Raw genomic sequence first — 12,043 nt, forward strand, 5'->3', positions numbered from 1 at the left:
TCCATCTACTGTCTGCAGCCTCTCAGATATTGTTGTACTATAATCTGGAGACCTTGTAAGGGCCAGAAGATATTTTATCCTGTCCTGATAAGTAAACCTTTACAATTGAAAGAAAGCATACTTTTTTTCTTTACATTTGCAGACAACTTGTGACACAAAGCACGGTTAATATTTTCAAATATCTTTATCAGAATCTTACATTTGTAGCATTTCAAATGCTGTAAAAAGGAGAATGTTTTCAAAGCAGTTTTACTCATTTTCACACAAAGTTCCTGAACATTTCTTCCAGCTCTTTCACTGAAAGAGGTAGCTGGCTGTTGAGAGCAGATTTTGTGCATTTCCATTCCTGTTTTCAGCGGTTCATATACAAAAAGCAACAACAACAACAGTTGTGAAAGTGAGAAGTTGTGCTCCACAGGGGCCACCAAAACAGAACCAGAAACTTGGGAGTGCATACTACGTGTGAGATTTCAAAGTGAAATGAAAGCCAGATGAACTCTGCAGAGACAGATTTATTTGAACTCAAGCCCTTCTTTCACTCATTCAAAACTTTAAAACCACACAGGCACAACAAGCTCATACACACTGGCAAAATAAGCCAACGTCACAGAAATACTAACAAAATCATGAGAGGTTGGGATGGGGAAGGGGGAGGATTGCTTTAACGACAAGTTGGGAACGTATCTCTGGAGCAGCACGCCGTCTAAGACTTCGCCTGAAGAGTCTGTGAGCTGAAAGGTGAGGTTGGTATGTGGCAACAGGCTGTACACGGTAGGGGTTGGGTCGGGCTCTAATTCTTTCGTAAGCTAACGTCGGCGCTGGTCAGCAGTGGCGACAGCGACGTGCTCTCCGATGGCTCGTCTCTCTTCAAAACCAGAAACGCCTCACGACTGATTCCAAGCAGCTCTCTGAGTCCACTGTTCTCCAGCTGAAATACAAAAACAAACATATTTTCTCAAAAAAAAATCAAATTATCATTAAAGTTGCTAAAAATAATGCCAACTGTATGATAGGGGAAGAATTACAACATATTATTAACAAGGGAGAGGACTGCAGAAGTAGGAAAAGCCCCCCAAAAAAGAGGTGGAAAACGATATAACGTGGAACAATAGACCGAAATGGAAATGAAACATTGAGGCCGTTTACATGAAGGGACAGAACAGAACAGGTTTCAAAGTGTGCAGCACAATGTTTCTTTTCTATAAGTCTGTGGTGGACGCTGCACTTTCAAATCAAGTCAACTTTACTATCAATGCTGCCATATCTACAGGAGTTTAAATAGCGTTTCCCTCTTATCCCTGGTAAAAGTAAAAGATAAAAAAATACATTAAAAAAAATATATATATACAAGCTAGAAGATACTTTGCTTTGCCGCCATCTCTTGGAGCAGCATCAGAGCCAGAGACCTAAACTGAACAACTGACAAAGAAGGCCGTCTCTGTGCTGAGGACTGCCCTGGAGCCCCTGGGGATGATTGTACAAAGAAGAATGCTGCAAAAGCTACTCAACATAACAGACAATGCAGCACACCCTCCACACAACAAAGACTGTTCAGTCAGAGGCTTCTTCAGCTCCACTGCAACGAAGTAGCCGACAGCAATTTTTCTTTACGATGACCAATGCCAAGGCAGCAATAGAAGTTACAAGAATGATTCGTGTTGGGCTTTGACATGCTTGGATCGAAATCACCATCATCATGGATCACTCAACATCTGGACAACATAGGACTGGATAGTGTAGTGGTATGATTGCCACCTTCCATGTGGGAGACCTGAGTTCAAATCTCCTGCATGAAAGGTACTACCTCCAGTAGAGGTCCTTAGGCAAGAACCCCTTACCCTACATGCCTACCTGTAAGTCGCTTTGGATAAAAGCGTCTGCGTCTGCTTTTTTTTTTACTCAAAAGTCAGCCGCTAATGTCAACACGTCTCTGCCGGAGGTCACGCTTATGTGCTCCTACTGGAGAGACATTACCTTTGTCAAAGGTAATGTCTCTCAAAGAGGAGGGCAGTAATTCCTCAGTGGACAAAATGAGATACAAATCATCTGTCAAAAATGCAGAATGTTGCAGTGTAGCAGAGAGGAAGGTGTGGTGGAAATCTTCAGAGATAGCCATCAGTAGATCTGGGTGTCGTTTTGGTTGCTTAGCAACAACTTAGCTGATGTCATAATGTCGACAGGTAACACAGGTGAACTCTCTCCTTATACAACGTAGACAGGAAGTCACACCCAGCAGCATCTGGGGTCCAGAGATACTCCTCACCAATAACATGTCCATGACTACATCATCCACTGCCAACAAGCACAATAATCCCTCTTCCTTCATCGTTACTTTTCTATCTGCCGTCCTTATCTGTCCATATAGTCCCAAAGCCAAATAGAGAAGCTTTCGAGTTGCTCCTGCATCCCAGCTCTCTAAGGTCGTTCATTCTATCTCACACTTCCCATGATGATCAAAGGAAGAGATGGTTTAAACTTCCACCTCCTTTGACTCCATTTTGTTCAAGCTCTGCATCCACAATATCTCCTCTTCAACCAGCTGAATGTTGGGTTTCTACCCAGGCATTATTTAGGCTTTGGAAAGCTTAATCAACATCAGCATGCAAGCAACTTTCCCGTTGCCATGGTCATGCATGATAAAAGATTTTAAAAGTTGCCAGAATTATCAGCACAAATCATTCTGGCTGCACAGCATTGAAACCAGCAAATGTTTGAAAAAAATGGGAAAATCTCAAAAAATAATAAAAATTTAAAAGAATAAATAAAATTTGCCCAACAACCCTTGGTGTGACAGAGTTGCATTACTCCTTTTACCTCCAACTGTTTGATCCTCTCCTCGTCTTCGCATATCCGCCCCTCGTCCACCTCTATGGCCTTCCTCATCACAGAGGCCATCTCATTGATTTTGTCAATGTGTGATTGCATTTCCTACAAAAATCAGTGAACGGAAACACCTTTGGTGAGTGCAAAAGATTGGAAAAACTGTTTCCCTTGTGATGTTTTTATTCAATTAAGTTTTTTAAATGATTCAAAAGTGTGTAACTGATGAGCTTAATTCACTGTCCGCTCAAAAGAAAATGTTGGAAAAGCATTTAAAGGAATGGAAATGGGCCTCACTGACCGTGGTGTGCTGCTCCTTCAGCTGGGTGACGATGGCCGGGTCATCCCTCTTGCTGGCCATGAGAAGCCTAAACACCTGCTCCCTGTATTTGGTCATGATGAGCTCTAACGCAGACTGGTGTTCCTCTAACGATGTCCGGAGCTCTGCAGAAAGAGTGAACGTGTGTTTTTTTACATTTATTTAATAGCACTCATACATTCACGCAGCCTCAAACACAGCTGGGTAGACACAGCGCACCACGAGCTGTGCTGATTGTTTGGTGGCGGTTAAGTTAAAAACTAACAAAGCCCTGTAGAAACATGGAATATTAAAAGATTAGAGGAGAATAGAGCTGAAGCACACTTCCTCGTTTGCAGGGTTGTTCTGGTTAGCAGAGAACTGCTGTCTCCACAGCGGATAACAGCAGTTGTGATGACAACAAAATTTGATTTAGAACGATAAAATGTTAATATCCAGTTGGAAAAAAACATAAGATTTGGAGGTAATACCGCTGAGGTGGACGTCCTCAGCTTGTTTCATGCCAAACGTTCGGCGAGCACTGTCGTGGTGTAGCAACCCACTTCTGAGGACTTGCCTATCTAATCTACCCTGAACCTTCGAGCTAAATGGAATGCACCAGACCCTGGACTGAAATAATCTTTTCAGCTCAAAGGAAAGGAAAAAATTTCAGTCCAGGGCTGTATAAGTTCTGGGTGCTGTTGGTTGAAATGCACCTCAGCAAGACAACAGCAGATCCACTGATGTTTCTGTAAAAATCACAAATATATTCAACAACTGAACGCCACCATTATACAGACATGAACATGCTTCAGAGTCACTGAGTTATCGGGGAAGTATTTCCAAGAATTTTAAAAAGGTCGGTTATGTAACAGATGTGAGAAGAGAGAAGAAGCCTAATATAATTAGTCTTTTTACAGAGCTCAGCTTTAAAGTCTGACAGCTCATCAGGGGACAGTCAGCTTTCACAGCTTCTACACAACATTTTCTTGTTTAAGCAGGTGCAAATGTAACATTGTGACAAAACTGAGAATCTTGTGATTTGACTGATGTAAAACATTTTTCAATATCACGACTACAGCTGCTTTGTTTACCCTGCAGAAATCAACATGAAATACAAGCTCAAGGTTTTCTGTGAATGATTCATGGCAGCGAGTTGACGCTGTTTATTTTACAGAAATACAGAAAGGATAAAACGTCAGCTGCTCGTGTGGAGTCACGTCAGGTCAGCAGGTGGACCAGGACACGTGCTGCTCAGACTACCTAATGAATGTGAACAAAGTGTGCTGGACAAAGAATGAACCTCCACAGACTGAACACTAAAAGACAAATTACCAACCTTTATTTTCCTGCTGGAGATCTCGGATCTGACGGTTTTCCTGCTGGATTCCCAGGACCAGACTGGAACGTGGCCGATGCCGTGCAACCTGGTTCAGTGAATCAATCTCCTCCTGGTACTGCAAACAGGAAATGACAACACCAGTTCTTAATGAACAAACCAAAAGCCTTCGCCCATCCTTTAAATCATCTGTCATTTAAATAAGTTAGTAACAATTATTTTTTTTACAAAGTGAACCTAATTCATGTAATAGCCTACCTGCTTCATAGACTCCACTCGCTTGTTGAGAGATGTTGTCTGTTCAATTAACATCTCTGCAGCGTTGTCATGGTTACGAAGCCTTTCCACTAATGATTTGGCATCTGCCAGGACCTTCTCTAAACTACAGTTCATACCTGAGGAGATACAAGTCAGTTAGGGCAAACTACAAGCACACTGCATGATATCTTATTGTAGAAGACTAAGCAAGGTTTTTAAAGACTACTTCTGCCATATTATTTATTAGGGTTAGGGTTACCCTAACTTACTTTTACTTTTGGGCTTTAATCATGATTCTATCTGAGCTAATACATTTAACTTGGCACACAACATTATGTCACCTTAAGTCATTTGTCACAACGCTTTCTAATGAAGTGAAGAGTAATAAAATCAGAGACTGAAGACTTGCTGCTAACCTTACCCTCCTCACCCTCCTCATCACCATACCTTGGATGACAGCTGCACTGTAGGCTAATTCGCTCAAGCTAACATTACCAAAATAATTGAGATATTAACTTAGTTACAGATATGTCATATTAATAAACTACTTTATTTATCTATTTTAATGACAAGCAACCTGATTCAGATCATTGATACTATTTTAGCAACACAGAAATACCTCTGCTATCTTCTTAGCTTACTCATCACAGTAAAGCTGCCATGCAAATCTAATTATGGGCTTATAACACAAACGAGTTCGTATAATTGACAGTCATCCAAAACAGTGCAACGTATTTTAAACGAGGTAAAGACAAAAGAAAGAATAATCTGTTGTACCTGGAGAGTTCAAAGTGCAAGACATTGGAATTTAGTTAGCCTCCAACTTCCTGTTGATGTTTGATAGCGAATATTAGCCACTGGCTAACATTGGTCCCTAGTTAGAGGCTCCTGATGCAGCTCCGTTCTTTTTAAACACACAAGGAAAGGTCAGCAGGTATGAAAACATTGATTTAAACTCTGTTCCCTTCAGTTGTGAAGTCAATCGTGAGGTGACTCAATTAACTGCTAACGCTAACTCACAGCTTCCAAAATACCGTTCACAGTTCCGCGAGACTTTATACTTAAACTCTCGCGACTTCGACAACGGGATTTCCTATAACTACAGGAAAGATGGCGGACCGGCTAACGCAACTTCAAGACGCTGTCAATTCGGTGAGACAATTTTTGAAGTTTTAAACGAATTGAAACAAAATAAGACGTAAAAGAGTGAATTTATGGTTATATATTTTGAAGGCTGCAGCTACACTTAAGTAAATAGAAACAGCAGTACTCCTATTGTTAACATTGTTGATTGCTGTGTAGCTAACAGGGCTAACTAGCTTTGTTAGCTGACGACCAGGTGCATTGAATCTCAGTTTAAATTGTCGTTGGATGCAGAGACATTTATTGCATGTATTACCATGTTATGACGTAGGAATGTTAAAGTGGTGCGAGAGACAATGTGAAAGCTTTGGTGATACAGAGTTATTAGCCGCAACTTCGTGGTCAACGGTACCGTTAACAGCCAGTTTACTGATCTGTTACTGTTTGCTTCGTGTGTCCAGCTTGCTGATCAGTTTTGTAATGCCATCGGCGTTCTGCAACAATGTGCTCCACCTGCATCCTTCAGTAACATCCAGACGGCTATCAACAAGGATCAGCCAGCAAACCCAACGGAAGGTCTGTTTTTTTTTTAAATGCACTTTATTTAACCTCCAATTTCTACAAAATACTAAGGGAAAATAGGTTTTCTAAGCACAGAGAGAGCGAAATTACGGAAGTCGAGAACGGTCGTAGATTATTATTCTTTTTATGCATTATTTCATGATAACGACTTATCTCGATATAAAAAGTTTGTGTGTACATAAAATAAAATAAAAAATCCACGGCTGTTCTCGGCTTCCTTATAAAATAGCTGTCAAATTTACAAAAGTATACATTCAAATGAACAGTAGTAAGCATACATGGACAGTTCATTAAGAAATCATGACAAATGTAGATAAACACTTAAGAAGACACAGACTAATGTGACTAATCAATCAGGTCGTATCAGTGGATTTAATTAAATATATTTTATAAGTTTCAATCAATTGGATTATCCACTCATTATTTGTAAAGGTAAGAATTGGTATTGAAAGGCATTGAATAAAGACTTAAATTCAGTTTAAAAGAGGAAAAGGGATGTTGCCTTTCCTGTCATAAATCCTTCTGCAATTTAAAAGCAAAGCTAAAGGAAAGTGTGAAGGGGTAATAATCACCTCAGTATAAGTGACTTTTAATCACGAGGTTGCCTTTGTGTGGCTTTGACGTTGGCTCTCGGTCACACTTAAATTAACTGCAGTGCTATATATCTCTTGATCTTTGTCCAGAATACGCCCAGCTGTTTGCAGCTCTTATCGCAAGGACAGCCAAAGATGTGGATGTACTAATCGACTCTCTGCCCAGTGAGGAGTCAACAGCAGCTCTGCAGGTCAGCACATTCAAGTTCACACTTCACATTTCATGAAAAGATTCCATGCCGATGCCCAAACACACACAAAAAAGAAGCCTTGTTTGCATTTCTAGGTCTCAGACAGCAGGGGGAGCTGCCTGCTGTCTGAACGCTTGTCCAGTTGTTGTCAATGTGGAGCACTCAATAATCTGGGAAGAAAAAATATCTCAACTCATTGGAGTACAAACTTTCATCAGTTTGTGTAAATGCTTCTGATTTTCTTTTCTTTAAATAAGCTGCCTATAAGTGACCTGTTGTTGTGGAAGATAAGGACTGCTGCTCCTTTTCTGTGTTGATTTCTGTCCTGGAAAGACTATTTGAGATCAAGGATAAACAAGCCTCTACGGATAACTGGGTAAAAAAATAATGCAGGTCATATGAGTGCATGGTTTATATATTTGTGGAATTATTATCCGGATAGTGGGATCAGAATAAATCCAGTGTGTCACGTCCCAAGTATGTTTGAGCACTTTGGTCAGAGTCTTCATTGACTGAAGCTACAGATTCTGCTACATGTCAGTGTAAAAAAAACAAAAACTGGTATTATTATATTATTTTCTATATTCTATTTAATTATACAAATATACTTTTTTGCGTTTTTTATGCATATGTGTTTAGTGATATTTCTGTTCACATTACACAAGATAAGCAACAGAATGTCTTCATGTTTCCTGTCTCACTCACATTCGTGTCAGGAGTCGGGCTGCTGCACTCAATGAGGAGATGGCAGTCACGTTCATCGCAACTTCTACTGGTAAAATTGGCTGTCGCTATATTTGGAGCAAGCTCACAGGAGCAGAAGCTCTTTCTTCTCTCAGCCTGAAGTTGCTGTGTTTCACTAGGTGCTTTCTTAAGAAATGTCCTTAAAGGAGACTCTAAGTGGTTTGAGCACAAGGAAATCCACCTTCTAATGGGAGTTATTTCCTTTTTCCCCCAGTCAGAAGTTGGAAATGTCTGATTGTTAGTCATTGTGTGCACCACCCTCAGTCATGAGAAATACGAACTTTAAGAGTAGCCAATACACAGCAGATCTTATCATTCGAGCTAACTGACTATTAGCAACTGAAACTTAAACAAAGCAGATCTCCTTTTAAAGAGTCTGAAAAGACTTAAATGTTCAGATGTGCTCCGGTGGGCACAGTGCAACCTGACAGGTGTTGCTTTCAGGCATGATCCTTGGCAATTTGGTGAATTTGGGTATTCATAGGGGAAAGGTTGATGTAACATTGGCCAAAGACAGATTTCTAAACTATGCAGCTAGTTTCTACAAATGCGAGATTTTTAAGCTGTACTAAATAGTCCTTTTCTAAACTAGCTGACCTCTTAAAGAGCTTTAATTAGAGCCACATTTAGGTATTTACTCTACCGTGTTGCACACTCTGCAGTGCTGTCTCTCTGTCACACACATTAATACATCAGTGGACAGATCAGAGGCATGCGGTCCGGGGAATTCAGGGATCAAACCACTGGCCTCCAATTGGCTGATCACTTTTCCTCCTGATCTGCAGCAGCCAATGTGACTAAAAAGTTTTAAGATAAGAAATTAGTCTGCATACCCCTGAATCACACACTGTCTCCTCAGAGGGTCAGATGTGTAGTGAAGAGTTATTTAACCGTGCAGTTTCAGTTTCATGTGGCACTTTTTAACCTGAGTTTAACTCTTGGTTTCATCAGGCGGCGAGTCTGCGGCAGCTGGAGGAGGAGAACCATGAAGCAGCCGCTCGTCTGGAAGAGGTGGTTTACCGCGGCGATATGCTGTTGGAGAAGATTCAGAACGCGTTAGCTGACATCGCTCAGTCTCAGCTCCGCACTCGCAACGGAGCTCCCAACCAGCCGCCAGAGTCCTGACCCACGGCAGTTTTGGACATTTTTCTTTCACATTTTCACTTTTATATTTCACTAAATGCAGACCTCAAAGTTCTCAAACACTCTGAATGTGTGTCTGGGTGAAAAACACTTGATGCTGAATGATTTTTGTGAGGAAGAGACAGATTATTTGACAGGACTGGATTTGTACATAAAGTTTAAGTGATATTTGAATGTGTGTATATTTTTGTGCTCTTACAGAAGTTTGTCATGCAGCTAGAAATACACAACTGTGCACACTGCTTTTGTTTGTGGAACTTTTCCTTCACCCCGAGTTCAGGAAAATAACTCTTGGTGTTCATAAAGTCTGAAGTGTTTTCTGTACATATGTTGTTTAATTTTTTTATTTCTGTTTTTGTTGATGTATTTGAAAGAAATGTTCCCTCTTCAGTCTCCTTTAAAAGGTTGCATCACTCGGCTCGCTGTAAATCCACAAGTCACCTTTTTTAATAAACAAGACAAACATTGGATTTAATTTGTTCAAACTCACATATCAGTCTGATATATACACATTTTGATATTCAGTTTTGAAGAACTATTTTCATATTTCTTACTAATGAATTAGTGCATGACCTTGCTGTTCGCCTTTCACAACAATTTGTCATCATACATGTTGGATGTATTTCCAGTTTGCTGAGCCTGACTATGTTCAGATGAGAGTATTTCTCATTTTCTCCTCACGTCTCACCTGGTCATTTATTTACTTTCAAAAACAGTTGAGGAAAGGAGAAGCTTTCATTTTTGCTATAAATGGGCTGTCCGAGTGTCTCTTGCGCATGGAACTTTGTCTGGACTTCCTGAGTCTTGTTAGGAAGCCATGTATTAGATGATGAAAACTGCTACATTCTTTATTTATGTATATTGACCTCATTACTCTTAAATTCTTTAGCTGCAAGCCCCAATCAGAATTTAAAGTTTGAAAATACAGTGATTCCGATGCAATAAACCTATAGAAATCTGCATTTTTACACGTCAGGCCAGCAAAACACGTTTAAAAAAGACTTCAAACTGACAAACTGTTTTCAGATAATAATGGGACATAAACACCCGAAACTCTTCATTATTTGGGTTCATATAGTCTGCAAAGAAATAGAATGAGACTAAATGTATAACAGCAATTCTCAAAAAGGATAGGATATGATAAAAAATGTAAAATTAAACCAAAATGCAATTATTTGCCACCGATAAACCCATATTTTACCCCCCCAACAAACAGAAAGTGTTGATAGAGATACATTTTATGTAAAATATCAGATCCTCAGTTGACCCTTGGGGTGAGTGTGGTCAGTGGTGTCTCTGAATAGGCTGAAGAGTGAATGGAAAATCTTAAGGTAATCTTAAATTTGATGGCAACAACACGTCTCAAAAAAGTTGGCAAAGAAACAGCTAAGGGATCCTGTTGAAACTGATTAGGTTCATTGGCAACAGGTCAGTAACATGATTAGGTACAAAGAGAGCACCTTAAAGAGACAGAGCCTCTCAGAAGTAAAAGTTTCTACTAATTATGTTATAAATAATCTAAAGATTCTGAGAATCTGGAGACATCTCTTTGTGCAGGCGACATTGCCAAAAGTCAGTACTGGTTACCCATGGAGTTCTGGCCCTCGGGCAGCACTGCATTAAAAGCAGACCTGATTTTGTCCTGGAAATCACTGCATGGGCTCAGGAACACTTTCAGAAATAATTATCTGTAAACACAGTTCACTGTGCCATCCACAAATGCAGGTGAAAGCTCTATCGTACAAAGAAGAAACCACATGGGAACATGATCCGGCTACGGCAAAGTGGAAAACTGTTCTGTGGTCAGCTGAATCGAGAGAATAAACAGGAGAGGGACCATCCGGCTGGTTATCAGTGCTCAGTTGAAAAACCTGCATCTCTGACGATGTGATGGTGCATTAGTGCTAATCAGATTAGTTGCACATCTGCAGAGGCACCATCAATGCTGAAAGGTTTATACAAGTTTTAGAGCAACATGTGCTCCCATCCAGAAGACATCTTTTTCAGGGGAGGTTTTGCATATTTCAGCATGACGATGCTAAACCACATGCTGCATCTGTTGCACAGCATGGCTTCAGACTAGAAGAGTCCAGTTGTTGGACTGACCTGCCTGCAGTCCACACTTCTTACCAGCTGAAAACTTTGGAGCATCATGAAACACAAAATACATTAAAAAAGACCTGGAAATGTTGAGCAGCTAGAATCCTTTAACAGAACAAAATGGGACAACATTCCTTTTACAAAGGTCAAGCAGCTGGCATCCTCATTTCCCAGATGTTTAGACTTCCAATTCAAGATTGGCTAATATTTTCAATTCGATGTTCTGTTTGGAATTAAAATATCAGTTTGTGAGATATGTTTTGTTTGAGACATTTTGTTTTTAATTTACAGTTTTCACAGTGTCCCAACATTTTTTCACTGTGTTTCTCCCCCAACTTTGCTTTGAAAGCCTCTCATGGATGCCTTTGGAGCTCTACATTGTGGAAGTTGTCTATAACTTTGTACTCATGAGTAATTGGGTTTGCTATTTCAGCTCCAAGTAGTTTCATTAATAGTGGCCAAATATTTAGTAATAGTAACTGAACTGAAAAGATCTGAAAAATGACTGCTTTTGCTGAAATTAACTATTTTTTTTCAAAATGGATATCAGCTAATGTGGCTTTTACAAGAATTACAAAGAAAACAAAACAAAAAAAGCCATGAGAATGTTGAGGAACTAAACTCTGATTTAGTACATTTCATCCTCTTTTTGAGGACTGAAATAGCATGGGGGGGGGGGGGGGGGGGGGGGGTAGACTGATGAGAGGACGAAAAGGAGAAGTGAACAGATGATGACATGAAGATCTATATAAAAATATGTTTTCTCAAAAAGAGTGAAATAATAGTTCTACTTCCTCTGACAACATAATAGGCCATATGAAGATGAATGTTTAACTTAATAAACATGTACATGTTTTTATCCATATCAACCTTTGTGTATTACAGTCTTGAT

The 12,043-nt window shown here is 39.9% G+C and overlaps 2 protein-coding genes across 2 annotated transcripts; one reads left to right on the forward strand and one right to left on the reverse strand.

Annotated features, from left to right (window-relative positions):
- Window positions 1-169: 169 nt before the first annotated feature.
- On the reverse strand, window positions 170-5,770 carry fgfr1op2 (FGFR1 oncogene partner 2). The gene is made up of 6 exons (XM_072377425.1): window positions 5,493-5,770; window positions 4,716-4,852; window positions 4,458-4,575; window positions 3,122-3,264; window positions 2,815-2,928; window positions 170-928 (listed from the first exon to the last, which is right to left on the reverse strand). Exons 1-6 carry the CDS (start codon window positions 5,515-5,517, stop codon window positions 791-793), a joined length of 675 nt encoding a protein of 224 aa, XP_072233526.1. The 5' UTR covers window positions 5,518-5,770; the 3' UTR covers window positions 170-790.
- A 3-nt stretch (window positions 5,771-5,773) lies between these two features.
- On the forward strand, window positions 5,774-9,510 carry med21 (mediator complex subunit 21). Its single transcript, XM_072377426.1, has 4 exons — window positions 5,774-5,867; window positions 6,260-6,374; window positions 7,064-7,164; window positions 8,860-9,510. Exons 1-4 carry the CDS (start codon window positions 5,826-5,828, stop codon window positions 9,031-9,033), a joined length of 432 nt encoding a protein of 143 aa, XP_072233527.1. The 5' UTR covers window positions 5,774-5,825; the 3' UTR covers window positions 9,034-9,510.
- The last annotated feature ends 2,533 nt before the right edge of the window (window positions 9,511-12,043 follow it).

The sequence above is a fragment of the Leuresthes tenuis genome, unplaced genomic scaffold (genome assembly GCF_036924035.1).
Source record: "Leuresthes tenuis unplaced genomic scaffold, fLeuTen1.0.hap1 SCAF_23, whole genome shotgun sequence".
Taxonomy (NCBI): domain Eukaryota; kingdom Metazoa; phylum Chordata; class Actinopteri; order Atheriniformes; family Atherinopsidae; genus Leuresthes; species Leuresthes tenuis.